Genomic DNA, 27790 nt, shown 5'->3' on the forward strand with positions numbered 1-27790 from the left:
CTACTAATTTTTGAACTGCTTATCTGATGGATGAACCCAACTAGCCTAGGCTAGGCTACTCCTTATTTTCCTGCAATAATAATTTAATAACAATGAAAATATTGACCTATATGTTTATTTTGTTTTTAATTACTACAGTATTATTACAGCATAATTAAAAAACAAAAAACAAAAACACAAAGAGAAATGACCGAGAAGCTATGTTCGGAAATCTCGCGATAGTGTGCTACTGAGGGCGCGCATTTCTTGAAAAATTACAGGATCTTGTAGCTTGTGAAAAAATGTATCCGATTTCAATGACTATGTGGTCAAAGCATTGGATTTAGTCTGTCACCACTGTATTTTATCCTTTTATCTCATTGGACTAAACACAGGGAGACCTGCTAAGATGGCGAAACGAAACCCCGTGACGGAAATTGCCGTCGCTTTTATGTTTTGTTTTTTTGGTGGGGTCAATGTATGGGTTATAAACGCGATATTTCAATAATTGAGCCCAAGACGCTCAGGTAGGTCGAGTTTCTCATGCCAGCAGCTCCTGACTGTAGCTTAACATTAGCTAACATTACCGGTTTTCTCATCCAGGCCTAGCTAGCTTTACCCTAGACCTAGCTAGCTTTACCCTCTGGTAAACAAAGGTAATAAGCATATTATTTACCAAAACGTGGCACTATTCATTGAGGTCTAACCATAGACTGTATGGGTTTAACGCATCATTTTCATTTAAATGAGCATCCTCGGTCTTTAGGCTTGTGGCATTCCGGAGGCTAACTAATGCAAAGTGAGGTGATAATGGTCCACATGTTAGCCTACTGTTTCCTGAAAACAACTCAAGAGAGGTGCAAATGATCATTAACAGACGCGTGTGTGAGGCAATACACACACACAACAAACCCAGGAAATCCTCCTTTGCATATCGGCCAATTGTTCAATGGGGAAGACAACAGCCTTCACTTTTGTTTGCATGGGGGTGGAAAGAAAGGAGGAGGAGTAAAGGAGGGGGTGTTCCTTCTCGTCTCCTCCTCCACACCCACTATACGTGAAGAGAGAGAGAGGGAGAGAAAAAAGAAAAAAAAACTTGACCAACCCCCTTTCCATTCCCATGGATCGTATTACTGGAGACTCCAGCTCTGAGACATCTGCTGCTCCGCTACTAACAACGGAGCGCGTCCCCGCGTCCCAGACCTGTGACCGATCCCGTCTCCCGTGGTGCTCGGTGCTCCCACCTCCTCCTCCTCCTCCTCCTCCTCCCACTCTTCTTGCGCTAGCTCTTTCGCCTCAACTATGATCTCTCCGTTATTTGTGTTAACTGCGGTGATCATGAGGAGCCACACTACTGCCCTCCACGTTTCCCGGCTGTGAGCGCGTCTCCCCCTCCCCTACTCCCCACTACTCCCCAACCCACCACCTCCCTGCTCCTCCATCACCCTCCCTCCCTCCCCTCGCGTCTGTGAGGCGAGTAGCAGCAGCAGCAGCAGCGACGGCGGAGCGAGCGAGCAGCAGCAGCAGCAGCAGCAGCAGCAGCAGCAGCAGCAGCAGCAGCAGCAGCAGCAGCAGCAGCAGCAGCAGCAGCAGCAGCAGCGGCCCCCGGTGCCATCGAGCAGCACATTTCTTATTGTCTGTGGGCTCCGCAGGCTGCTGGCTGTGGTGGTGGGCTTAAAGCGGCTTCGCATCCTCCTCTCCTCTCCGCTGCGGGCGCATATTGTTGTTGTTAGGGGGGAGGACAACGAAGGGCGGATGAACAAAACAAAGATCTCAGTGTCCGATGTTTTAAAAACGCCTCACCAGTCGGATATTTAACCAGATTTTTTTTTTTGTCTTTCTACGAGCTTTTTGGTTTGTTTTTGGCACCATGGACTCAGTGGAGAAGGAGTGTGGAGCGCTGGGTGGATTATTCCAGGCCATCGTGAACGACATGAAGGTAACACACACACGCACATTTATATTAAAGTAGACAGGGGGGTTTTATGTGACCTTTGTGGGGTGCACGGTGGCTGATCAGACGCATATTTTTACTGCCTTTGTCTCTTTCTCCGGGTACTCCCCCACTGGAAACACCGCTGCAGGAAAAACTGTGAGATGAAACATGTTTCTCTTTGTGTAATTTGCATAATGTGCAGCAGGTCTTGTCAAGGGGGGGTGTACGGGTCACATTTAACAACACTTAAGCCGGTGTGCCATACAAGAGCTGCTTACATGTAAGGCTTGGCAGAAAATAATGTTTAATTTGTTGTGTTAAGTGTTAGGGCTTATGTGTTTGCTCCAGAGGTCAAACCCTTCATCATCACACCATCAAAAATAATCAAAGAGTAAGTTCAATCAAGAAGCATCTTCTTCTTTGAATGGAAAAATTCACGGGGCAAGAAGAAGAAATAACAATCAAAAGTGTCAGATAATTCATCTCCCATGCTGTAATCATCACAGGACACATTTTCTGGGTTACAATCTGACCTCGAACAACTGTTCCTCCTCCATCCCAGCCTCCAAGGTTTTCTTGATTAAATGCCAGACATGGAAGGATGCTCTGATTAAAAAGAAAGAAAGAAAGAAAGAAAGAAAGGAAGAAATACCCGACTCCATCACCCAAACCTCCTGGAAAGAAACAGACGTGAAAAAGGTTATTGATTGTGCTTCCTGATGCTTGGCCCTGTGGCAGGAAATCACTACTTCACCAATAAACAGTTTCATAAATGCTTGATCCACGTTTTACCACAGCGATTCAATAGACTTCTGTTGCATCTTATTTGTGTAAAAAAAACACAAATTCTCCACATTTTAAGGTAATTTCCTCTGCAGGAAACTATATGTTTCCTCATAATCCATCACTCAACGTGCAAGTGAGTGTGTTTGTGTGTGTGTTGGGGGAGGGGTCATGTCAAGGAAGTTGAATCAGGGTGGTCTGTTGTTGTTCCCCACAACAGATGGAAAGTGTGAACGTATTCATCGGGGGCCTGGAAGCAGCTCCCAGTCTTCTCATTGTGCAGGACGCTCCAGCTACAAAGTGTTGATAGCAGCGAATAAGTCAAGAATCGGGCGCCACTTTCCACCCTAACAGATTTCTTATTGATCACCGGCTCTCAGGGCCTCGGTGCGTTATTCGGACAGACTATTTATGGACTCTCGTTCGTCAGGCTCCAATGAAATCAGCTCTCAGTCACTGGCAGCGCTGGTCGTGGTCCGGCTTCATATATTTCCCCCTTTTGTATTGCACTCATGCCAGGGTCAGAGACAGAGACAGAGGGGGAGACAGGGGCTCTTAGAAACGGCAGTCTGTGTATTGATAAGCAGTACAGATGAATGAGGCTGAAGCCCTGAGTCAGCACAGTGTCCATGTCCACTGTCTGAGACAGACATCTGACCTCATTCCTGCCGCCTGGCTGGGCCACGCAAGCCTGTCAGACCAGCTTTACCCCCGGGAGCAACGCAGCAGCATGGCTTTCCTGTGCTGATCACACTGACTGTGAACACTGTTACATTAAAGTCTACAATTACCTTCATGTTACAAGTACATTGCACACACTCACACACATACACAGCCTCTAATGGACTGTACAGACAAAATGTGCTGTTACAGGCAGCACCTGTTGGTTATATAACTGTCTGACAGAACCAGAGGAAAAGAAATAAAAGGAGTAGGAGTTGGTAGAGGAGGAGGAGGAGAGGTGAGATGAAGTAAAATGATTCAGCTGGATTAGATCACCAGTGGAGAATTAGATCAGCAATGGAGCCGGGGAGATGTGAAAGCAGAAATGTCCTTGCCACAAACCGAGGATGATAGTTCTTCTGACCTCACCCTCTCCAGTGTGAATGACAAGGCGTGGGAGGAAGAGCTTTTCTCTGCCTTCCTTCCCTCTTCTCATCCATCCATCCATCCTCACCTCCCTGGGCGCTGCTGGGTGTGGATGAAGAAAAAGATGTGCCCCCCACCCCCCACCCCCTCCCACCATCCTCTCCCCTCGCATTTCTGCTTGCAGTCTCTTTGCCCGCTCCTTCACCCTCCTCCTCCTCCTCCTCCTCCTCCCTCAGCTGTCTTGGCAGCGCATCCCTCCCGCCCTGGGAGTCACAGGCCACACAAGCTAATTAGACACCTGTTGGAGTCAAGTGCAGACAGCGAGGCAGGGGAGGCTCATGGCAAACATTTTTGTTCGTGGATGATGGCTCCTAAATCACTTTTTTTTGAAGGTTCAGGCTTTAGCGGAGCGAGGTGAGCCGGGGAGTTAAACGCTGTCATTCCTTGAGCGAAGGTTATGAAGTGATGAAGAGAAAGACTGTTTCCAGATTGCACGCTGCTGACTATATATAGCCAGGATGTGTGGCCTCTTTTGGTTCCTCTCCATCAAAGAGGCGCATCTGGGGTTATGCCCCGTCTTCTCCTTTCACCAGGGCTCAAACTCTTGCTCTAATGGGATCGAGCCCCCAAATGTGTTTTATGTTTGGCTTCTGCTCTTATAGCTCAAGGCAGCGTGGGATGATCCCGGGGTAAATGTAATCCAGATTTTTCAAAGACCAGCTATACTACCTGCCCCGTGCACGTAAACACACATGATACCACAGCTTACCTAGATCATCATGCATGTAAAACGGACACGCACGACACGTGAACGTACTGCGCGAACAGCAGCTCGCAGCAAGAGGCTGTACAGGTTGATTTGAGGATAAACGTATGTACCGTTAAATCATACACAGGCAAGTCAAGATCACATGCACCAACCTGTTTCTAACCACGGGGGGGAAGAAGCCAAGCTCTTTGTGTTATTGTTGCCCTATATGGATTTCAGTAAGTTGTCAGTGTGAATTAAGGAGAGAAGTGTTTGCAGTGAATAAGTCTGAATAAGCTTTTTTATCAAGTTGGAGAGAACATGATGTATTCTCAAATCTGTATGCATACACTGGTCTGAGTGTGTGTTTGGGTATGTTTGAGAGTAGGATGTCTGTGCACTTAAATGTCCTTGGCGAGATATTTATTTGACTCATTTCTTTTCCCTTCTCTTATCAGAGCTCTTACCCTGTGTGGGAAGACTTCAGTGCCAAGGCCACAAAGCTGCACTCTCAACTCAGGTGAGAACTAATCCCAGTGAACGATATAAAACCTCTGTGAAAAAAGATTGTCGTGCAATATTTTGCAGTCACAGTTGAGTGAACAACTACCAATGTATTTACAGGACCACAATTCTGGCAGCAGTGGCCTTTTTAGATGCCTTTCAGAAGGTGGCAGACATGGCCACCAACTCTAGAGGTAAGGATGTTTTTCAATTAATTCAAGGTTTTTGGGCGGATTGGGTTTATTTTTGTCTTCATTGGGGTGTTGTGGGGGTTAGGTTTAGAGAAGTGAAAATCTGATCTTATTGTTTCTTTGGTCTTAATGAGGTCTGCTGATCTGCTTTGTCACCCTGCTAGGCTGTCCAGAGAGGCAGCCGATTAACACAGATTTCTTTTGAGTTGATCGTCGAGAGCAGTATGTAGGTCAAAAAAAAAAAAAACCCCATGCAAAACCTAGACGAGCGTGCAAAGGCTCCTGACGCATGCACAAAACACAATCACACAGGCGTAGAGGCGCGCACGCACACACACACACACATATTCAAAAGGGTGACAGCTGGTGGCCGGCCACCTGACCTCACAGGTCACATGCCACCATTCTTTTGAACAGTTTGTACCAGCGCGGCCCCCGACTGACCACTGCCGGCTGGTGAAGAGGCATTTCTTCGTCAGTGTTCACACATTGTCGCCAGTTTCACTCCCACAGCCTCTCCAGAAACAGTGGAGGTTTATTGCCATGGCGATGCATCAGGTTTTTAGCGCTAAGTGATTCCTGATGCGAGCGCAAATTCGCTGCAGGATAAAATAAGGTAGACTAAGGTCAGCCTGCTAGCTGCTAGCAGCTGGCAGCCTGCTTCAATAAAGCACAGGTATGGAGAATGGCAGGGCAGGACTTCAAAGCAGACAAGGAGGGAAAACAGCAGATTGATAGATGGTCCAGAGGGAGAGAGAGAGAGATGAGCAACAGAGGGAGGAGAAAGATGGTCAAATTGAGTTTTACAGCTATAGATGCATAAAATCCCTGTAAGTGTGTCACTCACACGCCCACTCACTCTTCAGATACTCTCTCAGGGACATTAACTTTAGGATTAATGTCATCCTTCTCAGGCCACCGACTGTATGAGGGATGGAGTGTGTGCTTTGAGATGACAGACTTTGCAACAATTAAAGAGGAAATAATGAAACGCGGCTTAGAGACCATAGGGTTCGTGAGTCTCTGATGGACAGAACTTTTTTTTATCACATAAAACTATCAAATATTTGATGGTTTTAACATGTCGAATGTCAAGTTGTTCTGCTTTCATGTATATTCATGTGATTTATAAAATATCAAATCTGGGTTTTCCCATGGTGCTCTTAACCAGCATAACAGTTAAATCCCATTTCTCCTGCGGGAGCCGTGTTGGTCTCTCCGCGTGCTCCGAACCCTAGCAATTTAATGTTGCAGGAGGAATGTCGATATTTACTTGACCCGGCTGCTGGTGGCCTGGAATAACCTTTGAACCCCCACGCTGCAGGCTCCACCATAGGCATAGTTTAAGTAAATGTACCCTCACGACAGCTGAAATATTAAAAGTTGTTATTCTAAAACATATTTATTCTCACTTGCCTTTACACTCACTAACTCAGGACCCTGCAGGAGTCAGTGGGACATAAATAAAATTCTTCTTCTGGCTTGTTCAACAAGTCACTATTTATGTCTCTGTTGCTGTTTCTCTCCTTCTGTCTGTCTCCCTTCATGTGTATGTGGGTCCGTCTCCCTGCAGAGATCATGTTTTCCTCAGCGTCTGCATGGCCATATAGGGCTGGTTGCACCGAGGGGGGGCTGGGGGGGGGGGGGGGGGGGCTACAAACTGTTGGCCATCACCGCTGTCACCCCAATTCCCCTCTTGTGTTTGGGGACGCGCTGCAGCTGCTGGCACAGCTGGAGGTTTCATCGCGCCCTCCGTATCCCTTCCTTTAATCTACCTTTGACACACTCACCCCGTCACCCCTTTAACTCTGACACACACTCCAGACTGTGGACGTTTCCCTGCCAAGGAAAGCAACGTTTCCCCTCATTCAGTGCCTCCTAGATGAATCCAGGGAGAGAGGGCAGTGAATGAGAGAGGATTTCCTGCCCTGACGTTTTTTGTCTTGTCTTCAGCCGGGAGGGAAGCTTCTCACACATACGCACGATAAACCGGCATCATATTTGAGACCATCCCCCCCCTCTATTTCCATCTCTGTGAGTTCGTGTGTCAGACTGCCTCGGTCTGCGCTCGCGTCCAAGGCTCCTTTCTCGCCCATGTTTGTCCGCTTTTAGAGTTTATGGTCACGGCCGTGGCGTCAGCATCTGTGTTTTATGTAGCAGCTGGAGGAGCTGGCTGCCAGGCGTTCTGGCACTGTGTCTGACAGCACTGTTTCTCTAAGCTGTGCTGATGGATCTATGTCTATGATGGATCTATGTCTATGCCGCCAGCTCGTGGAGACGGACGTGCCGTCCGTCTCCACGAGCTGGCGGCTTGCATCTGGGTTCAATAAGGGTCCGCCGACCACAAAGTCTATATTAAATGGATGTATTTGGAGAATTTTAGCCCTTTAAAGATACATGTTTTACATTTCAACACCCATCTTTCCTGGGACTTAAGTCTGAGGCCCTGCAGCTCTCTGGAATGTTTTTATTTGTAGACTGGTCAGCCTAATGGTTTTTGGTGTGTTGTCTAGACCAGTTTGGCCGTTTTTATATAAAATTGTTGTGTGATGTATTTCTAAAAGGACTGGACTTATCTGGAGAATAGCAGGCGCTGTGTTTGGTGTTTTGTTGTTGCTAGGCTGGATGACATGTGTTTTGGTGGAGGGTTGACTTCATTTTTTTTTTTCCATTTTTGGTCATGGTTGAACTGGATACAGGTCAAAGAGTCGGCTAATGTTCCATCGTAGTATGGGATACATGGTTTCTTTCTTCTTTTTGGAGAGCGAGGTGAGTCTAGTGAGGGGTGGGTTTGGCCCGGCTGGGTGGGGGGTTGTGGTTGCAGTGGGATTTCCACAGCTCTGGGTATCCAGGCTAGGCAGAGGCGTTTAGCTAATCCTCTTAGCCCCACTTTGTAACACACAGACACACAGACTGACTTCCCTTCCCTTCCTGATCAGCCACCCCCAGCTTTACAGCAATGTACTGTAAGTTTGTGTTCAACAAATACCCAAGCCTTCCTCTCTTTACATCTGTGTGCCAGAGACTGTAGAGTAAACACACCATCGCACACACTCATAATGTTCCAGAGGGTCTTTGCGAGCCCAGTCTCTCTCTCTCTCTCTCTGTCGCTCTTTCCTTTCTTGCTCGCACAGCCTATGCTCAGTGGTGATATGGAGGTACTAGTAGATCAGTGTGTCAGAGAAGCTGTAATCTGCTTGGCCGCTGTGCTTCTCGGGGTTGGCAGATGGGATGGATATCCTTACCCGCCATCTGGACAGCCTGGCATGGACGAGATGCGGCCGTGGCCTTGTGTAGAGCGAGATCAGGGGATTACCGTCCTCCACGCTATCCCGGCAAGCGTAGCTATTTTTACGGACATGTCAAATAATGAGAGTGTGTGTCCATGTGACCGGCGCTGACATCCATCAAGCTTGGCATTTCATGTTCAAGCCTGATATGGGCCTGTGTTGCGCTCCCATGTTTGAGGACAGTGGGGGTGGGGCTTGGCTCTGCGTCTTATGCTGGTTTGAAAATGGATTTTGACTCTTTTAGATCGAACATGGACGCGCAGTCACCATGAGTGCACCGGCCACTCTGCTGATTGTATGCGGCGCTCTTGAGGTATTTCATGACCTCCGGCCCAAGAGGTCACTTTTAAGTATCGACAAGAGCCTCTTATTTCTCCCTCAGCTGTCTACCTTGTGTGTCAGACAGAGCTGGACAGTCCTAAACACAGTTATCCAGTTCTCTCTCCATCTCTTTCTCTCTTTCTCTCTCTCTCTCTCTGGAGTTCAAGGGCTTCAACCCCAAAACTCAATGTGGTTGTCCCACAAATGAATGTTTTCCAGCTATTATAATGACTACATGCAAAAAGCAAAGGGTGAAGTGACTGGAACAATGATTTGAAGAACAGATGAAAAAGGGGGGGTGGCAGTGAAAACAAATCTTTTTGGCCAACTTTCATTCTGAGGGATGAATACCAAACTAAGTAGACAAACATGAGGGGAACGGCGTGTTCAGCTACATCCTGAACACAGAGTCAGTGTGGAAGGGAGCTGGAGAGGGGAGGGAAAATACACAAGAGAGAGAGCCTCGTAGAGGAATGCAAGGGAGGACATTATAATAGAGGGAATGAAAAGGACGTGTGCATTGTTTTAATCAAATGAGGTGGCTGATTGAAAACAGTTGGAGAAATTTGCTGAGGACAGAGTTTAGAGTTGATTTCACCAGTTTAGTGTGCCGCTTGTTTTTCTCAACGTTTGCCTTTGTAGTGAATGATGCAGTGTGACCATGTGTCTTCTGTCTGTGTCTCATCTGGCTTCGGTCCATTCAAGACATCCATGATCCCCAGAGGATGAATCCCTCTGACTTTTCTCTACTTTTAACATTCATTGTTATTAGTGGAATATCTCCACAGCTGTTGGAGGAATTACAATGAAAGACATTCATAGCCCCCTCAGGAAGAATTAAAATATTTGTAGCTGTTTCAGGTGCAGGTCACAATGTAAATTTGTGTTTGTGACCATATAGCTACCTGGAAAGGCAATGACATTGTGTTTGTAGCTAATGCTAAAACTAAACAGTTAATAACTTTAAAGCATCACTGTTGCCAAGTCTGGATTTGAGCAGATACTTGAATTGTTCTTGGGTGTCATGTGATGTATAGATATAAAGGAGCCATTAACCTGTCTCATCACTCTTTAATAGCAGCTCCACGGTCTGTATCCTTCATTGCATTTCTCAGAGGGTGAGAATGCAACAATAGTTGAAGATCTTGTCAAATGACAATCATCACCACTTGCTCCTGGCAAGAAACAACTTAGAGCTTCAGAGAAACAAATAGAGAACAAATAGCCCCTTTAAGAACTCCCATCAACCTATGATTCAGTTTGAAAATAGGCGGAGTTATATTAAGGCTTAGGCGAATCAGACCGGCCCCCTAAATTTGGTGGTGTCACAGGAATATCTAATTGTTTTTTGTTGTCAGCCCGCTCAGTTTATATGTGATGTCTGCTCTGCCGTAGAATACACCAAGCTCAGTGCAGAGGAAAATGAAGACTGACATGACAGTAATGGAGTACCCCCCAGGTGAAGTTAAGACTTAGGGGTAGACATGGAGCTTATTACATGCCTTATGAGCAGCAGCAGCAGCACCAGCAGTGCTGTCAGCATTGTTTGGAGGATTGTTTGCAAATGAGCCGTGGAGCATTAACTTTGTCCGCATAAAAGAGAGGGAAGTGCATTGTCAGCTGAGATAAAGACAACCTTTTTTTTTTTTACAAAGGGTGTAAAGAAGGGCAACCTACAAGGCATTTGATTAAATTGGCTCGCAGGCTTTGCGCTGTTTAATACTGAGTCACTCAGACTGTTGCCTCAATGTCTGTCTTTTTTTTCTCTCTCTCTCTCTATTTGGATCTTGGATACATCTGGGGTCCTTTCCCTTAGCTGCAGGTGAAGACAATCCCCTGTGGATCTTCTGTTCTTTCCATTAATTGCATGATACATTGCTTTCCCCCTTCCCTGCATGTTGTTACATTTTCTTGTTTTCTCCCTCTCTCTGTCCCTCTCTCTTTTCATGTCCAACAAAAAGCACATCTGGACAAGAGGCGCTGTTTATTTTTAGCAACATTTTTGTCCCTTGAACAGGAAACTCCTCCAGCAGCAAAATATAACTTCCTCCTTGTTCCTCCTGCTCCTCCTTCAGTCTTGTCTTAATGCTCTCCAGAACATGTTTACGCCACATCAGGACACACTAAGCCCTGTCTGCATCTGTGGGTGTTTCTGGTTGAGAGGTGAAGCTTGCCGTGTGTACTGTCTGGCCAGACAACAATGGGATCGGTGTGTGTGTGTGTGTGTGTGTGAGAGAGAGAGAGAGAGAGAGAGAGACTAAAACAATTGATCTTGAGGTTGTTTCCTCTGCCTTTCATTAGTATTTTTTCTGGCAAGAAAAGACATTGTAAGGAAGTGACACAAAGGCTTTGAATGCTGTTTTGATTGCTCCTGCAGACACATATACGTTCACTCATAAACATGGTGACATTCATTTAGGGTCCGGTTTATTTCCAGCGTGTCAAATATGGAAGTTTGCGACTTTTTTCAATTACGGCAGTTGAACATTGTAAAATAAATATCTTTTGGATTTTGGACTATTTTCTTGGACAGAACAAGTAAGTTGGACATGTCACCCTGGAAGAATTGTGGTCAAGTTATTGCTGTTGACACTGTTTTCTTTGAAATAATTCAAATTTTATTAACAAAATAAATTATCAGTTTAATCAAGAATATGATTGTCAGAGCCATGCATGAAAAAGAAAACTTTTTGCAGATTTATGTACGTTCTTATTTACAAAAGAATCAATAATCACAAACCTCTGCTTAGTTCTCTCTAGGATGGAGGAGTGCCATGTCTAAAGAACGTCATTGTTTTCTCACTTTAATATTTAAGAACCCGTTCTTACTTCAAAGAATTGCTTGAATTTGGTCCTGAAAGTATAATCTGTGGTTTTTAAAACTGAGCAACAATGAAAAACAGTTAGTGTCAGTGTTGCAACATCTTTCAGAACTTGTTTTGCAGACACGAAACACCTCCTTTTAGGGGTTTCTCAATATCTTTCAGAGATTTATAGATACTAAGTGTTGAGTTCAAAGCTAAAAAATCAAATTAATTTTGCTGTTAATATTACTTATACTTACATTTTAATAAAGCCTAAACAATTGGGAAGTAAACTTAAAGACAATTACAAATTACAAAATTAAATGTCAGCTCAACACAAGGGGTAAAGTAAATATTGGTTTTTGAGCCACAGTTTGTCATCTTTAGTATGTAAACTTGAGTAAAAGCCATTTCCAATGCAAATCTATAACATTAATACAGACGATGTCGTGGGTTTAAGGAACTGTAGGAATCTAAACACTGAATGTTGCACAATGTATGTCAGTATAAAAGCTCTTCGTCAAACACTGTCACCCTATATTGGGCTGTTTGCAGAGTAAAATACACTTTTCACCCCAGTCTTGTATTTTTCACGTATAGCGAGCTGATAAAATATTAACATAAAAACCCAGTGAAACAGACTTTTACTCTGCATTACATTCACGAACCAAGAATCCTGTCTGGAGAGAGTTTCTCAGAGGACTCACACACAGTATGTGTCTGTCATCCACTATTTATGTAACTTGGCTTAGATCTGTGACTGTGTTGCTGCGGGCGTACAGCGCTGTAGTCTTGTTCCACAATCAATGTCCACACGTGGCTGTTTCATCCGTCACTCTTACCCCCATCAGAAGCTATTGCTCCCTTAGCAGCCGACACGTTAGGGGTTGCTTCTTTATTTATAATGCCGCCTGTTTCTACAGCTACACCATCAGAACTCCAGCTGCGCTTTGAAGCGAATGTTTGATGATGTGAGATGTGTGATGCTTCGTCAATTTTTGAATTCAAGAATCTCAGCTGAGATCTCGTTTAGTTGCTTTACTAGTGAAGCAGACAAAATCAAGGTAATTCTCCCTCCATCTCCCTTTTTGTTTCTTGTCTTCGTTGAATAAAATGTTTGTTTGATGTTTTGGCTTCTTTTGGAGGGCATAAACACAAACAAAATGAGTTTGTAGATACTGGAAATCATTGCATCAACCAACTCTTCCTACATACTCTTACTCTTCATCTGTCAGAGCTTGTTGATACATTTCCTGAGCATTTTGCGTGACCCTATCCTGGCAAGGCCCGCTGCTACACCTGCACCAGCCAGTGGACACTTCCTCTGCCGAACCCAGCCGGCACCTCGGCAATGTGTACCCCCTTTCATCCACCGCTCTCACCCTGCAGCCCTTTTCATCCATCAGTGGCCTCCACTGTGTCCCTGCCAGTTCACATTCTGTAGCACTTAAAAGGGATGAGGGAGGGTAAATGCAGGGGGGCTTAACTGTCTGTGCCAGCCACAGTCGGCTCTGCGGCCGAAGTGCCAGCGTGAGGAATAATTGTTGTCTCACGGAACGGTGGAATTTCCTCAGCTCAGCTCTCTGTGCAAGGGTGTAGCGAAAAAAACACAGGGACTTCGTATTCCTGGAAGTGTAACCATGAGGATGTTCTGTACCTTTTTGCTCTACATCCCACATAAACATGCTTTATTGACACAGGAAGTAGAGGGAGAGAGTGGGGGAGCACCTTCTCCACTCAGGAGGACTGGATCCAGCTTGAAAACCGGCAGCAGAATCAACCCTTCAGCTCGGTGCTCCCGAGTGCAAATGAAACCTGAGCTGAGCAGCAGGCTTTAGATGCTGAAACAGAAAAAGCGAAAGAGAGAGATAGTTGAGCTCAGCTCCCATGTTGAAGGCATCAGGGAATGAGGCCCGTGGCAGTTTAGCTCCTGGCTCCCGACTCCTGGCAGGAGAGTTCCCTATAAAGCAGGCCTATTAAAACGCTCCTCCTTCCCCGAGGAATCAGGGGAGTTAATCAGAACCAGAGCTCTGGATGGAACCACTCGCTAAACGCTTAGACTACACTGTGCTGGTCCTTGATACTGGAGCTCAAAGTTCCCACCAAAAAAAACAACAACAAAAAAACAGTGAGGGCTTGACCTTCCCACCAGCAATCCCATGTACATACACAGCTGATCTGATGGCAGTTTATATACATGTTTGAATCAGGCGCCATCGGCACCAGAGACATGTACGGAAATGCGTTTATAATTGGCCGCACATTGCTGCACCGCTCAGTTGCTCCCAGTTATTTGCTCGGTATCTTAAGATATACTACTAGGTTGCATAACGGCTCTCTTCCATCCTGGTCTGTGTTTTGCTTCATTCATGCACGTGTGGGTGTCTGCTATGAGGTCGACCCTGCCCCCCCCTCCAAAAAAAAAGACGGAAAAAAAAGCCCCAGGGGTCCAAGTCTGCTAAATAATCACTTTCCCATTTCCTGCACACTTTTAACTAGCTTCCAAGCTGCTACAAGGGCAAGTTTCAATAATGTGATTGAGCGATAGAGATGAGAAACTTTAATCTATATAGCCCATAACCACAAATCACATTTATCATAGAAATAAAAGGAGGTGAGCAGAGGAGGGGGGCCCCTCTTCAGGGATAGATATCTGTAGATCCAAAATGCAGAAGTGCTCGTCATCCGAGTCAGCCTGAACCCCTCCCCGAAATTTTGTATGTGTTTGTCACATGTCTGTGTGCTCGCAGGGTGACGAAGGAGTAAATCACTGTCCCCGTCCATCCGGTCGGGGCCAGAGGCCAGCAGGGCTCTTGGACATAGGCAGGAAGCCTCTGGACCTCCCCAGGATGTAGCTGTCAGCTGATCCCCCTCTGGGAGGGAAAGGAGGAGAGGAGGAGACGGGAGGGAAATTGGCAGGTGTGGATGGGAAAGGAGAGTGGGGGCTGAAGGCTCTCGTTGCTGACGGTGACATTGGGAAAGTCTGTCTGAGAGATAAAAGGGCCCACATTACCCTCTCTCCCCCCTCCCACCTCTGTTAGTCTCGCTCGATCCCGCACGTTTACCCTGAAAGAGCTGATTCCCAGCTCCGCACGCCTCCTTTGATGCTTTTAAGAGGAGAAATGGAGAGATGCATGACCTGTGCGCACGTTTGCATTTCTCTAATGTTTTTACACTTGGCTTTATGGAGCACTGAATCAATGTGAATAAAGGCTCTAAGATGACAGATACTCAACACCAGTCCTTTAAAGATCGAGACTGCCATAGCTATTTATAGCAAGAACTCAGTGTATAGGTTCCACATGTTACTTCAATCACTTCCTGCTGGTGTTAAATGCCCGTGTGTGAGACACAGCTGGATGACCCTTCATCTCTAACCCTGGAACGCCGATGCAGACACAGGACGACCTTCCCTTCCTCCTCCCAGCGCACAAACACACTCAAGTTGTTCTACAGCTGCCTGTCGAAAATGTCTCCCTGAGATGGAGTCCAGATCCACAGCTGATTGTCTTTGAACTAGTGCAACAGTCAGTGGAGTTGACAGCCAAGTGCTGGACTGAAATGGTCTTTGTCGGACAGTGTGACGTGATATCGACCGCAGACAGTAACCTAGTTTCCTCATATGATAGCTGGAAAAGAGCACAGATCTCACCGGACAACCATCTGGAGCAGCTGCAGCGCTACGTCTGATTTCAGACCTGCTATGTTGGTCATATATTTTTTGTTTTTTCTGTTTTACTCTGTGTGTCGCTCTTTTGTTTTTGTAGCGCAGGTTCAAGCCAGTTTCTCCTTTTTTTTTCTCTCTCTGTCCGCCCCTGCATGAATAGTGTTTAGGAAACAGAGAGAACAGGAAAGGCAGAGCAGGCAGGGAAGAATAGAGGGATATCCCCTTACAGGGTTCCCTCCTTTTTCCTCCAGGACAGAGGGGGTGAGAACTTTGGGAAGGGTGGGGTGGGGGTGGGAGATGGTAAATCACACCACCTGTCCACACACACACACACACACACACACACACACACACACACACACACACACACACACACACACACACATACATACGTACACTCAAACACACACACTTGCATGCCTCCACTTTGTGTGGCTTGTCTGCCATTGAGAGATGTCCTCTCTCTTTCCCTTTGGGTGTGTATTTATCTGTGTCTATGTGTGTGTGTGTGTGTGTGTGTAGTGAGAGACCCTCAGATTAGCCCTATGTGGCCCAGATTACAACCGGATCACTGCTGCCATATATTACACCGGCCTGCGAACTATCAGTGAGACAGTGGGGCAGCCTGGGCTTTAGGGGCTTAAGACCCCATTTAATTACACTTCAGCAGAGAGGAAAAGTACAGTAACCATTTCACACGAGCTGGTATTTACACTGTGGTGGGGCATCATGTGATGATCTCAAAGTGTCGCAGGAAAGATGTGCAATTATTTTGGTCAAGAATGACGGAGCGGGTGTCGTGTTTCTGTTTGCAGCCGCTGTGTCACATTTGCTTTCCCTAAAACAAATATGACATTTATGGGCTCTGCAGTTGTCCACCTAGTGGCTGCAGATGGAGAAGCCTCTACAGCTGGGGGGGAAAAAAACAGATAAATCCATCTGACAGGAAAGCATAAGACCTTTCAAACTGCTCTCCAGATAGGCTATATCTCCTCTTCAAATATCACATTCTCCTGGGCTAAGAGGCAAATCTAAAATATGTAACGGCAAGCTCTTATATTGTAAGTGACAATTTGTGTTTTCACATTGTTTTCCTTAGGTGCCACCAGGGACATTGGCTCGGCTTTGACAAGGATGTGTATGAGACACCGCAGCATTGAGGCAAAATTACGCCACTTCACCAAGTAAGCTGTGTTTTCTTCCCCTCCTCCACAGCAATTTTCTATGCTACCGTTTCTGTTGGCCTTCTCTCATTCTCCCACTCTCTGCTGAGTGTTTTTGTGCCATGGAAATAAAACATTTTTTTATTAAGCCCCTCATTCTTCCTCTTATGTTCTTTCTCTGTGTTGCTGTAGTGCTCTTATGGAAGGTCTGGTTACGCCACTTCAGGACAGGATAGAGGAATGGAAGAAAACGGCTAATCAGTTGGACAAAGATCATGCCAAAGGTGAACAACTAGCAAACACAAATAATACAGTACTTTCCGAGTGTTTGGATTCCACTGCAGAACTGTTTTTTTTAAAGCAATTTATTGTGGGCAGAAATTGATATGCCTTTGACCCTGACTTTGACTTGTGCTTCACAGAATACAAGCGCTCTCGTCAGGAAATTAAAAGGAAGTCGTTAGACACCATAAAACTCCAAAAAAAAGCAAGAAAAGGTAAGCAACTATTTTAAGACCTTGATGACTAACAGAGCAGTGATGCAACTCCATTGACATTTTACTGCTGATATTAACAAAGTTTGCTTGGCTGCTGGTCCCTGGTCTGTACCAGTGTTTCGGATTGAGCTGGTGCCATCTACAGTGTGAAGCTAGATATGACAACTCAATCCAATCAAAATGCCTGGCACAGCTTCAGAGGCTCCTTTCCAGCTTCAGATGATTTATCATTGCCCACCTTTATAAATCAAAGAAATGTTCCTCTTTCCTTGCTGTGCATGCATCAGCCCCTTCTGCTGGTTGTAATTAAATTCCTATTTCCAAGCAGAACTTACACGAGTGGTACGGGCTGGTCATAAATATGCAATGTGTCCTGGTTTGATACAGCTAACACTGCCTGTTCTTCTGTCTCTCCTCCTCTCGCCTGTCACTGCAACCCCCCCCCCCCCCCTCCCTCCCTCCCTCCCTCCCTCCTCCTCTATTTGTTTCTGGCTGTAGAGCTTCTAGGTATGTCTACTGTGTTGAGGCCTGAGTGCAATTTTTTACAAGATTGTTTCAAAGTCACCATCATCATCTTTAGGTGAAACTGCCAGTCAAACAAGAAAACAGCGCTTTGTGGTTAAAGGAAATATGCCTATTCACTTTGTTGACAAGATTTACACATGCACTATCACAAGCAGCTAGCTAACATAACTTAGCACAAAGGTTGGAAACAGGGGAAAATGCAAGTTTGTCTAATATTCACTATTTTATACACGGTACTTTGTTTGAAATGTATAAATATTAAAGTGTAAAAACTAGAAAAAACAACAAAAAAACAGTGCTACGCTAAACTAAGCCGAGCCACTGCTTGTGATATTGGTATCGTCTCAGTTAACTGCTGGCAAGAAAATGAATAAGCATATTTCTCAAAATTTTGAACAATTCCTTAGGAAACATCAAGCAATGCACTCACTGCAAATATAATGTCTGAGACTGTAAGCGATTCACAGGGATACTTAAATAGGCTAAGTCGTAGCAAGAAAAGTACAACTCTGTTCTAGTAAGACGATGGGTCAGGTTGCGCAACACACATCACCCTGACACTGAAGCAGAAAAATACTAAGTTCATCTATCATTCATTAAAACATTTTTTTTCACATCTGTGCTTCACTGCTTCACTGCAACAAACGAGTAACAGAGGAAAAGGGGTGTCACACACTCATAGCCTTAAATGCTTTAATAGAATCGAATAAACATATATGGGTCATTATCAAAATACGGTGATTTTCCGAGTCAAAAAAGTTGAAAATTTTAATTCAGTTTTCACAAATTTAATTTAGTGGGAACTATTTATTAGCATGTTGACCATGTTACCAACTATAATGGACAACTATAATATTTTTCTTTTTTTTTCATCTATCAAACGTATTTAGTTTTCTGTCATTGGTGTTACCACATGGTAACACCAATGACAGTAACACCAATGACAAATATCTACAAAAGGCTAATTATACAAAATAGTGTCCAAGCTAGCTCAAAGCCAGCATGAGTCAGCACCTTAAAATCTATAAATTATACTTATTAAACTGTTTTTTTTCCATAAAAATATTTCATTATAGCGCAAATCAAAGTAACACCAATGACACAAAAAAAGAACCACATTGAAAAATGACATTTTAATTGGAAATATCTTACTTTTTACTCATGAAAGAGACACTCACAATGTATTATCTTAAATGGCTCTTTTTCTTCTAATTCTTTCTGACTTTGGGAGTTCTCTTACATATTCTTAACCTTTCAAAATAATGGTCTGTGATACCAGTAACACCAATGACAACAAATCGAAGGACAGACTTCTTTTAAAAATATTTTCATTATTAAATAGCCAATTTAGATTTAATTTTATTCATATATTAAGCCCAGTGTTTGCCCATTATTGGCCACTTTTTTTTTTTTAAACAAAAAAGAGGAAATATTTTTACACTGTCCAATAGCGTTGAACCATGGCAGTGGGACAAGTGTTTTTTAGGTACAAAGGAAATTAAAACTGAAAAAAATAAAATAAAACAGTAAATATATAAACTGAAATTATCATCATCATTTAAAATGGTTTTAAATTACATAATTTTGGTTTAATGTGGATGATTTTTTAAATTTTCAAGCATTTGTGTGTCTGGAAAGTGCAGGGACATGTTTTTCACCGTATTTTGATAATGACCCATATGGGTATGTAAAAAAAAGAAACGGCACATACCGTACATTTGTTTTACATATAGCTCGGTGTCCTCATCTTTTGCATGCATTCAATTTGCCTGACTTCTTTCAAATAGGGCTCCTCCGTTTTCTAAATGCATTTTTAATAGAGTAAGTATCTGGTTTTATGGCCTTCCATCATTCCTCTGGGTAATAAGACCTTGTCTTTGTCATCAGCTGACATTTGGCTCCACGATGACAGTGAGGTGTGCTACTTGAGGCCTAAGCTTCTGTTTTCTAGGGGCCTATTAGCCTTACTGGCAAGCTGTCAGATCCTCATGGGCTTCTCTATTTAATCTGTGACTTATTAAATGCAGGTCTGCTGCATGATTAGCCAATTAAGCTGATAACTGTTACACATATGGACAGTTGCAAGACAGATGTGCAATGTGTTGCCTGCTACAACCAATGACGGCACTGATTCATTTATAATCTAGCAAAAAATAGTAGATGGAGACAGAGTATAACATGGCAAGACACACATTTGTATTTATTTACACTATATGTGCTGTATCTATATTTCTGAGTTGTACAGCATACAATGAGTGCACTGCTTGTCATTTCAGAAACTGTAGGATGTAAAAAAATGTTTAACTGGCAGTGTGTCTGTGTAAATCATGCAGTCAGAGATACACAAACAACACATCCCCATCTCATCCTTTTTTCATCCGTTTTGCCTCTTTTCAACTGTCATCCAGTGTCGTTGTGGGCGTTGTAGTGTACCACATCCATTTCAGGACCTCCTCACCAGTGGCTTCGCATCAGCTCATTACTGACGACAACATGCTTCTGTGTCTTCTCATTCCCATGTACATGAATCATTTGAGTGTAATGTTTGTCAGTGCGTTGCCCTCAGTGCATTATGTGTTCTAATCATCTCTCTTTTTCCCCCATCCTCCCTGCACCGTGTTCCTTCTCTTCCTTCTTGTTTCATCCATAACCATCACTCTCCACTTAATTTCTCAATATTTTCATTCCTTCTCCTCTCTTGTTTATCCCGACTCAACCCTCTTCACCCCTGTCCTTCCTCACGCTGACATCCCTCCCCTCCCCTCCTCTCCTCTCCCCTCCCCTCCCCTCCTCTCCCCTCCCCTCGCCTTGCCTCCTACAGGCCGGGGTAACCTGCGCCCCCAGCTGGACAGTGCCATGCAGGACGTCAGTGACTTGTACCTGCTGATGGAGGAGACGGAGAAGCAGGCGGTGCGCAGAGCCCTGCTGGAGGAGAGGGGGCGTTACTGTACCTTCATTAACCTCCTGCAGCCTGTGGTGGTGAGGATCCTTTGGCCTTTGTACTGCAAAATTAGAATGAATGGCACTGAATATATTTTACTAGGCTTTTGCTCTTGTTGTTGATGTGGCTTTTATTATTATTATTATTATTATTATTATTATTATTAATTCAATCCACTGTGTTTTCTTCCACCAGAATGTAGAGATTGCCATGCTGGGAGAGATAACCCATTTGCAGCCCATTGTTGATGACCTCACTGTGTTGACTGAAGACCCACACAAGCTGCCACCAGCCAGTGAACAGGTAACAGAGGCGTAAAGCTGAAAATAATTTCACTAATGCTTCCCTTGCACTTATCATCCAGCATCCCTAGAGCTGCTCATGTTATTTGCATCATAATGAAATATTGTATAATTTCAGTCTAAGCCTGCTGCTATATTTGGTGCTATATTTTATATATTCTATGATCAACAAAAAGACCAGAAAAAACAATTAATTGATCCTAATACCAAATATTTTCTATGTATCTAGTCTTGCGCAACTTATTATGTATGCGGTTGACCCCCCCCCAGTGTTGTCCAAAAACTATTAAAAACTGGGCACAGTAGTTTATTTTGAATTAATTTCACATTCACTAACTGTTAATACTTGCCCGAGCAATAATGTGTTTCAGTCCAGTGCTGAAAATAGTTCCTAAAAATATACTTTGTACTCTGTGTTGAGTGTGTCCAGCTCTTGTAGGGTATTTGTGACACATGTACATATTTGTGACATGCCTGTAAGGATTCATGTATTCAGCAGGACTGAATGGGCTCCAGGCAAAGAGTAATAGATTGGGCTGACGCAACTATTGAGAGGCAGACTAATGCACTCTTAGCCTTGTCTTTTCATGACATTTGATGACGGTAGCAAAATAATAGAATTCCGCCTTGTCCTTTTTAAATTTCACAATGGTGGTAAGATGCATCACTGCCATTAGCCAGTTGTTGTTGATGTCTGATGCTTTAATGCATGTTTTTCAAGGTCTGAAGATGACAGTGCTTGCTATACATCTATTGTGACTGCGTGTCTGTGAAATCTCTTTCTGGCTATTCTCTCCATTAAAATCTTTGTGCAACAATAGCCTGTTCCATTATGTCCTCTCCCTATCTTCTATAAACGCAAATACAATTTTTACCTGATGGCTATTTTGGCCACTGCATCATCGCACTTTGGTTATGTGTTGTTGCAGGTGATCCGGGATTTGAAAGGCTCAGACTACAGCTGGTCCTACCAGACCCCACCCTCCTCCCCCAGCAGCACCGGCTCCAGGAAGAGCAGCATGTGCAGGTATGAGCTACACACCTTATTGCTCTTTGTTCTTTGTTTAGTGTGATTAGCTTTGTGCTTACAATTGTTGTGGAACGTGTTAATCACACATTGGGATGTGATACATATTGGGCGCTGTGTCGGCTGTGTTGTTAATTAGTGTGTGGATTTTATGCATGCTGGATCGAGGCTGTCTTGAACACCCTGGCATAGTCTTGATGTCATTTCCACACAACAGCAAAAGAATGAAATACTAAAGGTCATCATGAATATATGAGCAGGTGACACCCCCACCCCCCACCTCCCCTTACCACACAACCAGACGAGCACATGATGTATCTTGCCAGCTTCACAGCTCTTGCAGATTTGCACTTCTCAAGCTTCTTACACCCAGATTAGGTCAAAAGCTGTGAAATTTCACAGTGTGAAAGCCAAGAGCTACACAAGAGTCAAAATCTACATATTTATAAGGCTAATGGCAAAAGTTCAACAATTAGTTTGTAAATTAGTTTATAAATGTAAGCCAGGAGGGCATTCTAGGCAAAGGAGTAAGCCTTTCTTTAAAAAAAACTAAAAAATCTTCAAATGTTCAATAAGAGGAATATCAAATCCTTGCCTTGCTATTAGTGTTAGAGTTCCGAACCCCCTTGATGTTTTAACCAATTAACACTGACTGTATTTATTTAGCCACTGACTGAGCAGTTATTTTTGACAAATTTTAACACAGACTTTCGTTGTAGATCAGTCTGATGTTACTTTCTTTGGTCGAAGTAAGACTATTCAATACGAAGTGTATACTTCCTGAATGCCAGTTGAAATTTATAGAGACTTCAGAGTTTCAGCTTGACCGCTTTATGTTTTTCATTTTATCTACTGAGGCTGTAAAAAGTTTTTGACTAGCTGTCACTGAATTTAGTGCATGCAGAGAAAAATTGTCACGATTCAGGTTTTTGCAGAAAAAAAAAAATCCTGTGATTGATCTTTGAGTATTTTCACACTACATGTTGATATAATGAGGAGATGTCTTGAAGATGGGACAGAAAAAAACAACCTTATTGAGTACGTCTTATAAAACACAGGACAGGGAATTACTGTACATAAGGTTATTTAATATGTCATATTAATTTGGTACTACTCCTTAATCCTCATCCTAGAGGACAGTGATTACTTCAGATAGAGTCAAGAGGGAGAAGTCTAGAGGTGTGAGAGCGGAAGGTGAGAAACACAAATTTCACATTTAAAATAGGATGGGTGACAAAGAGAGGCAACGCTGCAGGAGACAAAAAGAAGACAGCTGTTAATATATGGAGGGAAAGAGGAAACAAAGAAGGAATAACTTTTCTTTTTTTGCTCTTTGATGCACCAAAATAAGAAGAATAGTGTCATTTAGGATTTTCATATAACACTGCCTTCATGTTCATATCTTTTTTGATAAATTTTTCATCCGTCTCTTTCTGTATTTGCCACAGCCTGCTCATAAATCCTCGCAAAAATAAGCAAAAAAACGAAATAAAGAAGAAAAATTGTGCTAGAATGTAGACCAAAATCCTCCATATTATGTTCTACACTAATGTGATATCCTGTCAACAGTCTCCTTCAGATGCCCTCTGCGGGAGCTCACCGGCTCAGCAGCGTGTCCTCCCATGACTCAGGCTTCGTCTCACAGGACGCCAACACCCACTCTAAGCCTCCATCACCAATGCCCTCTGACATCACCAGCCAGGTAACAGTCTCAGGCGTAATGCTGAAGTTTAATCTTTGATCGGATGAAAAAAAAAAGAAAGGGGATTTTATCGCATCAAAACCAGGAACAAAGCGCACTTGTAAGCCCCAGAGATTCCTCTGGCAGAAAAGCTGCAGGGCAGGAGGACACAGCAAACAACACCAGAGACTCTCTCTTGTCAAAGTAGATCTACAAGAATTCAAACAGTTCTTTTTACATTTGGCATCTCCAATCTGGTGTGAGATACACATTTTGTCATGTTTGCGTTTCAGAGATAGACCCACAGTTACAATAAGAGTCAAAGTCAGACATAGCTCCTCGTGTTTTGCTGCAATAGCGCTTTATCAGTTGCGAATGTTGAATTTCTATCCCACTGGATTGATAAAGTTACTCAGACGGTCTGAACAGATTGCAGTGTACAGAACACGCTCGGCAGCACACTGGCTCACCGACTGATGCAACATTCTTTCTCTGGAAAAAACTGATCTAAGAAGCAGCTATGTTGTATCTAGTCTGCGGTATATAGATCCCATCACGGAGGAAAATGACTCCTTCTCTCCAAAACTTACCAACACTCCCACTCTGACCCCTGGTCCTGTGTGTCTCTCATCTCACACACCTACCTCTCTCTCTCTCTTTCCATTTGCCCCCCTCCCTCCACTGCTTTTACTCCATCTCCCCTTTCCCAGAAATCAACAAGCTCAGCCTCCTCTGAGGCTTCAGAAACCTGCCAGTCTGTCAGCGAGTGCAACTCTCCTACAGCGGTTAGTACTGCATGCATCTAACCAATCCACTTGCTTTATTGGACACATATACACATGCAATGCAGGCAGGCGTGCACACATGGGTGATGCGCAGAGCATTTCATTCACTGTTATCTATAATGTAAAAGAGTCCTGCGGGCTCCTCTTGACAGCCGCACTGCGGTTTGACGTGGACTGTTCATGGATGTTGAGCACTCTGACTCAGACCTGTCTGTCCGTTCCGCAGTTTGGCTCATGCTCATCCTTCGGTACCTTCCGCCCTGCTTTCTCTCACACTGGCACCATCAGGCCTCTCTCTGTCATACTTCCTGCGTCCCCCACATTTAACCACTCCCCTGGATCCAACACCCCCTCACCCACATCAAAGGTTCCTAGCTGGAAGGTTTGTTTTTCATTTGCAATTTTACTTTTTTTTTTTGTTTTGTTTTTTTTTTTTTTGCTTTCTTGCTTCTTTGCTTCTTGTGTTTATTGCCTTCATGCACATTAATCAGCGTAATGATTAACAATCACCATTTTGCTGTTGCTCATCAAGCTCAGTTGTCGAATCTTTCCTCATAAAGACATGCTAAACTTGATTTCATTTAACAACACTGACATAGTGCTGCTGCAGTCTGCCCATATCTCCCTCGGCATCTAACCAGTTCATGAGCCAAATCAGCAGCTTCCAATGTTAGCTGCCTGTTCGAGTGCTGGATGCTGGATGGCAAACACGGGAGATGCTCACTTGGAAGAAAGTCTCATTGTTCCGTCTGCTGTTGCAGGACTGGGCCAAACTAAGTTCCTGTGAGCCGTCTTTGGCCAGCACTCTGCAGCGTAGGAGGGAGTCTGTGGACAAGATGAGAGAACTGGAGGCCCCGCCCAGTCCACTGGGGTATTCTGGGATGCAACCAGATGATCCGCACAGAGGGAGAATTGGCCCAGGAACTATTGCAGCCAAGGTAAGAAGACCTCGGGGAGTAAAAATGTAAATGCGAGTATATAAATTTATATGCCTTGGAAATTGTAGTGTGGTGAATTGCATATGTAAATGTGTGCTAATCTTTATGTATTTCTTGCCTGCATCTCCTAAAATGTGTGTGTGTGTGTGTGTGTGTGTGTACACCTCAGCATGGCGAACCACTCTCTCCAGCAGCGAGCACTCTAGCCATGGTTCTGACCAGAGGCTTAAGTATGGAGCAGCAGAAGAGCAGCAGGGACTCTCTGCAGTACTCAAGTGGCTACAGCACCCAGACCAACACCCCATCATGCTCCGAGGACACCATCCCCTCACAAGGTAAAACACTCACCCTCAAATCTCATACAGTCCTTTAGGATACAGTGCACACGACTGAAAAGTCTGATAGAGACACAGACCTTTTGAATTCCTTGTTGTTTTTCTATGTGGTTTTGATTGGAATTTCTGCACCTGTGTGCTTTTGTGTCGCCGTGACTACTGTATTATGTAAAAGAAGCAGCTGCAGAGCATTGTTTATGTCAGTATTTTTGAAGTGTGAAAAATAGTTGCTCATGACTCATTGTCACTTCTAGGTTCAGATTATGAGTGCTACTCTCTCAACGGGGATGCTGACAGTGAAGGGCAGGCAGACTTTGACAAGTCCTCCACCATCCCACGCCACAGTAACATTGCCCAGAGCTATCGCCGCATGATCCAAACCAAGAGGCCTGCCAGCACAGCAGGTCTGCCTGCAGGAAAAACCCTGCAGGGAACTCCAAACGGATCAGGGGGCAGCAGCTCCGGAGCCATCACGTCTGGGACGGCCACCATTCGCCGGACACCGTCCTCCAAAACTGGTGTCAGACGCACGCCATCCACATCTGGCCCCATTCCCATCCGGCCCCCCATTGTGCCAGTGAAAACCCCCACGGTGCCAGACTCTCCGGGGTACGCCAGCCCGTCCCAGCATCGTACGGGCAGCGAGGAGTTTCTGTACGGCGATGACCTATCTGCCAGTGACTTCACAAGGGCTTCTCCAAAGCGAATGAGCCTCCCTGATAATACATGGGGCTGCGGAGGAGGAGGAGGAGGAGGAGGAGGGGGGATGGACAGGACTGTGTATGCCCAGCAGGCCTCCGGCATGGCCACCCACGGAGCTGAGGAGGACCCTCTGCTCGCTGCCAACCGCCATAGCCTGGTGGAGAAGATAGGAGAGCTGGCAGCCAGCGCCCACGCCCTCGGTGAGAGTCAGTTCCCCTTCCCCAGCACACTGCCGGGGGAGCTGGCTCAGTTTGCGCCCCATGAGCCATCTCCTCCGACCCAGGAGGACAAGGATATGCTGGTGTCGATACGCCGCGGAGTGAGGCTCCGCAAGACACTGACTGACGATAGATCGGGTCCAAGGTTCCTGCGGTAGCCGAGGGAGAAGAGGGCTGTGAGGAAGCAGCTGTGCTGTCCTTACTTACAAACTGAAGCTTTGTAGTGAAACACAACAGCACTCATGTAATACATGAACTGAGGCACAAGCAACAAAGAGGATGTAACACGTGCTGAATGAAGGCCAGTCGACAGATTAATGAGTGACCATGGACAGTGTCAAGTCATTTCGTTTTATGTCATGTATGTATTGCGTACATACAAAGTAATCCATATTTTTTTGGTTTTTATTCTTTTTGTTTTTTGTTTTTTTTTTGTCTGTGGGCTTTGTGGCTGTTGATCTCTGCTCCCTGTGTGACCAGTTGTTTCAGCCTAGTTGGTCCCTTTAGACCCAGTGATCAAGACATCACTACTGTGCATCATGGGATCGAATGCTCTGTGTCTTTGTTCTTGCTCTTATGATTATTATAATATTGTGCGTTTCTTAATTAACACGGCCGCCTGTTAGTGGAAAGTGATGGGCGAAGTGCTCTGTGAGCCTGTCTGTATGTTGTGTTTCTCATCATTACTGTACAAGTACCGTATAACTGTTTTGTCTCATAAGCTGAACAGCAGCTGTGTAAGTCATGTAAAATAGGGGCAATATGGCAGTGTTTTTATTGCTGTACTGTACTGTCAATATATTCTGCAATTAAACAGGCTTTTTACTGTTATATGACTTGATTGTTTCTGTCAGTGTCTTTATTAATAAATAAAAAATGATTTAGCTTTAGACTGGGAAAAGATAGCTTTTACTGGATATCACATTTATTGATCATTGTTTTTACATTTGCAATGGGCTTCCCCCTTTTTTGAGGTTATACTCCTACACTTTATATTTCCCCTGGATCTTTCTCCACTCCAGATATTATTCTGCACTTACTAATACTAGGATATTAGCAGTATTTTTTATGATCTGTGGTGCAGTTTAATGTTAAGTCACTATTTTCCCTGGTAATTTTCTGGTTTAGTTCTCTTCTATAATGTTGCCCACAGTCATAGCCTACATACCATTTACAACCAATGCTGCAGTTCCCCAAGGAAACAGGTGGGGGCGCCGGAGACCCTTCACTGTGACGGAGCTGACCATGGCGCCAAAAGGAGCATTAATGGAGGATATCCATCGACATTACTGCTTCAGTAAAGACATTTTGGCAGGCTCTGTGAAGATGAATAAGAGTAGGGGGTAAAGAAGACAACCAGGTAA

General features: G+C 44.4%; 1 protein-coding gene across 3 annotated transcripts; it reads left to right on the plus strand.

Moving 5' to 3' along the window:
• Positions 1–1566: 1566 nt before the first annotated feature.
• mtss1la (MTSS I-BAR domain containing 2a) lies at positions 1567–27237 on the plus strand. 3 transcript variants are annotated; one of them, XM_083974077.1, is made up of 15 exons: positions 1567–1918; positions 4994–5055; positions 5160–5233; positions 16412–16496; positions 16668–16759; positions 16898–16972; positions 20319–20476; positions 20634–20741; positions 21670–21767; positions 23337–23469; positions 24159–24233; positions 24460–24615; positions 24995–25171; positions 25341–25506; positions 25761–27237. In XM_083974077.1, exons 1-15 carry the CDS (start codon positions 1850–1852, stop codon positions 26582–26584), a joined length of 2352 nt encoding a protein of 783 aa, XP_083830203.1. In that variant the 5' UTR covers positions 1567–1849; the 3' UTR covers positions 26585–27237. The 3 variants fall into 3 exon arrangements, with proteins under 3 accessions (XP_083830203.1, XP_083830204.1, XP_083830205.1); XM_083974078.1 differs by lacking the exon at positions 24460–24615; XM_083974079.1 differs by lacking the exons at positions 1567–1918; positions 4994–5055; positions 5160–5233 and adding an exon at positions 7001–7264.
• Positions 27238–27790: the final 553 nt, after the last annotated feature.

The sequence above is a fragment of the Trachurus trachurus genome (assembly GCF_905171665.1).
Source record: "Trachurus trachurus genome assembly, chromosome: 6".
In the NCBI taxonomy this organism is placed as follows: Eukaryota; Metazoa; Chordata; class Actinopteri; order Carangiformes; family Carangidae; genus Trachurus; species Trachurus trachurus.

What these genes read in the sequence shown, in the direction of transcription:
- mtss1la (XM_083974077.1), top strand. Translation starts at nt 1,850, where the DNA reads ATGGACTCAGTGGAGAAGGAGTGTGGAGCGCTGGGTGGATTATTCCAG. An exon ending in AAGCTGCACTCTCAACTCAG is followed by an intron (nt 5,056 to 5,159) that starts GTGAGAACTAAT and finishes ATGTATTTACAG; the next exon opens with GACCACAATTCTGGCAGCAG. An exon ending in CCTCTGACATCACCAGCCAG is followed by an intron (nt 23,470 to 24,158) that starts GTAACAGTCTCA and finishes CCCCTTTCCCAG; the next exon opens with AAATCAACAAGCTCAGCCTC.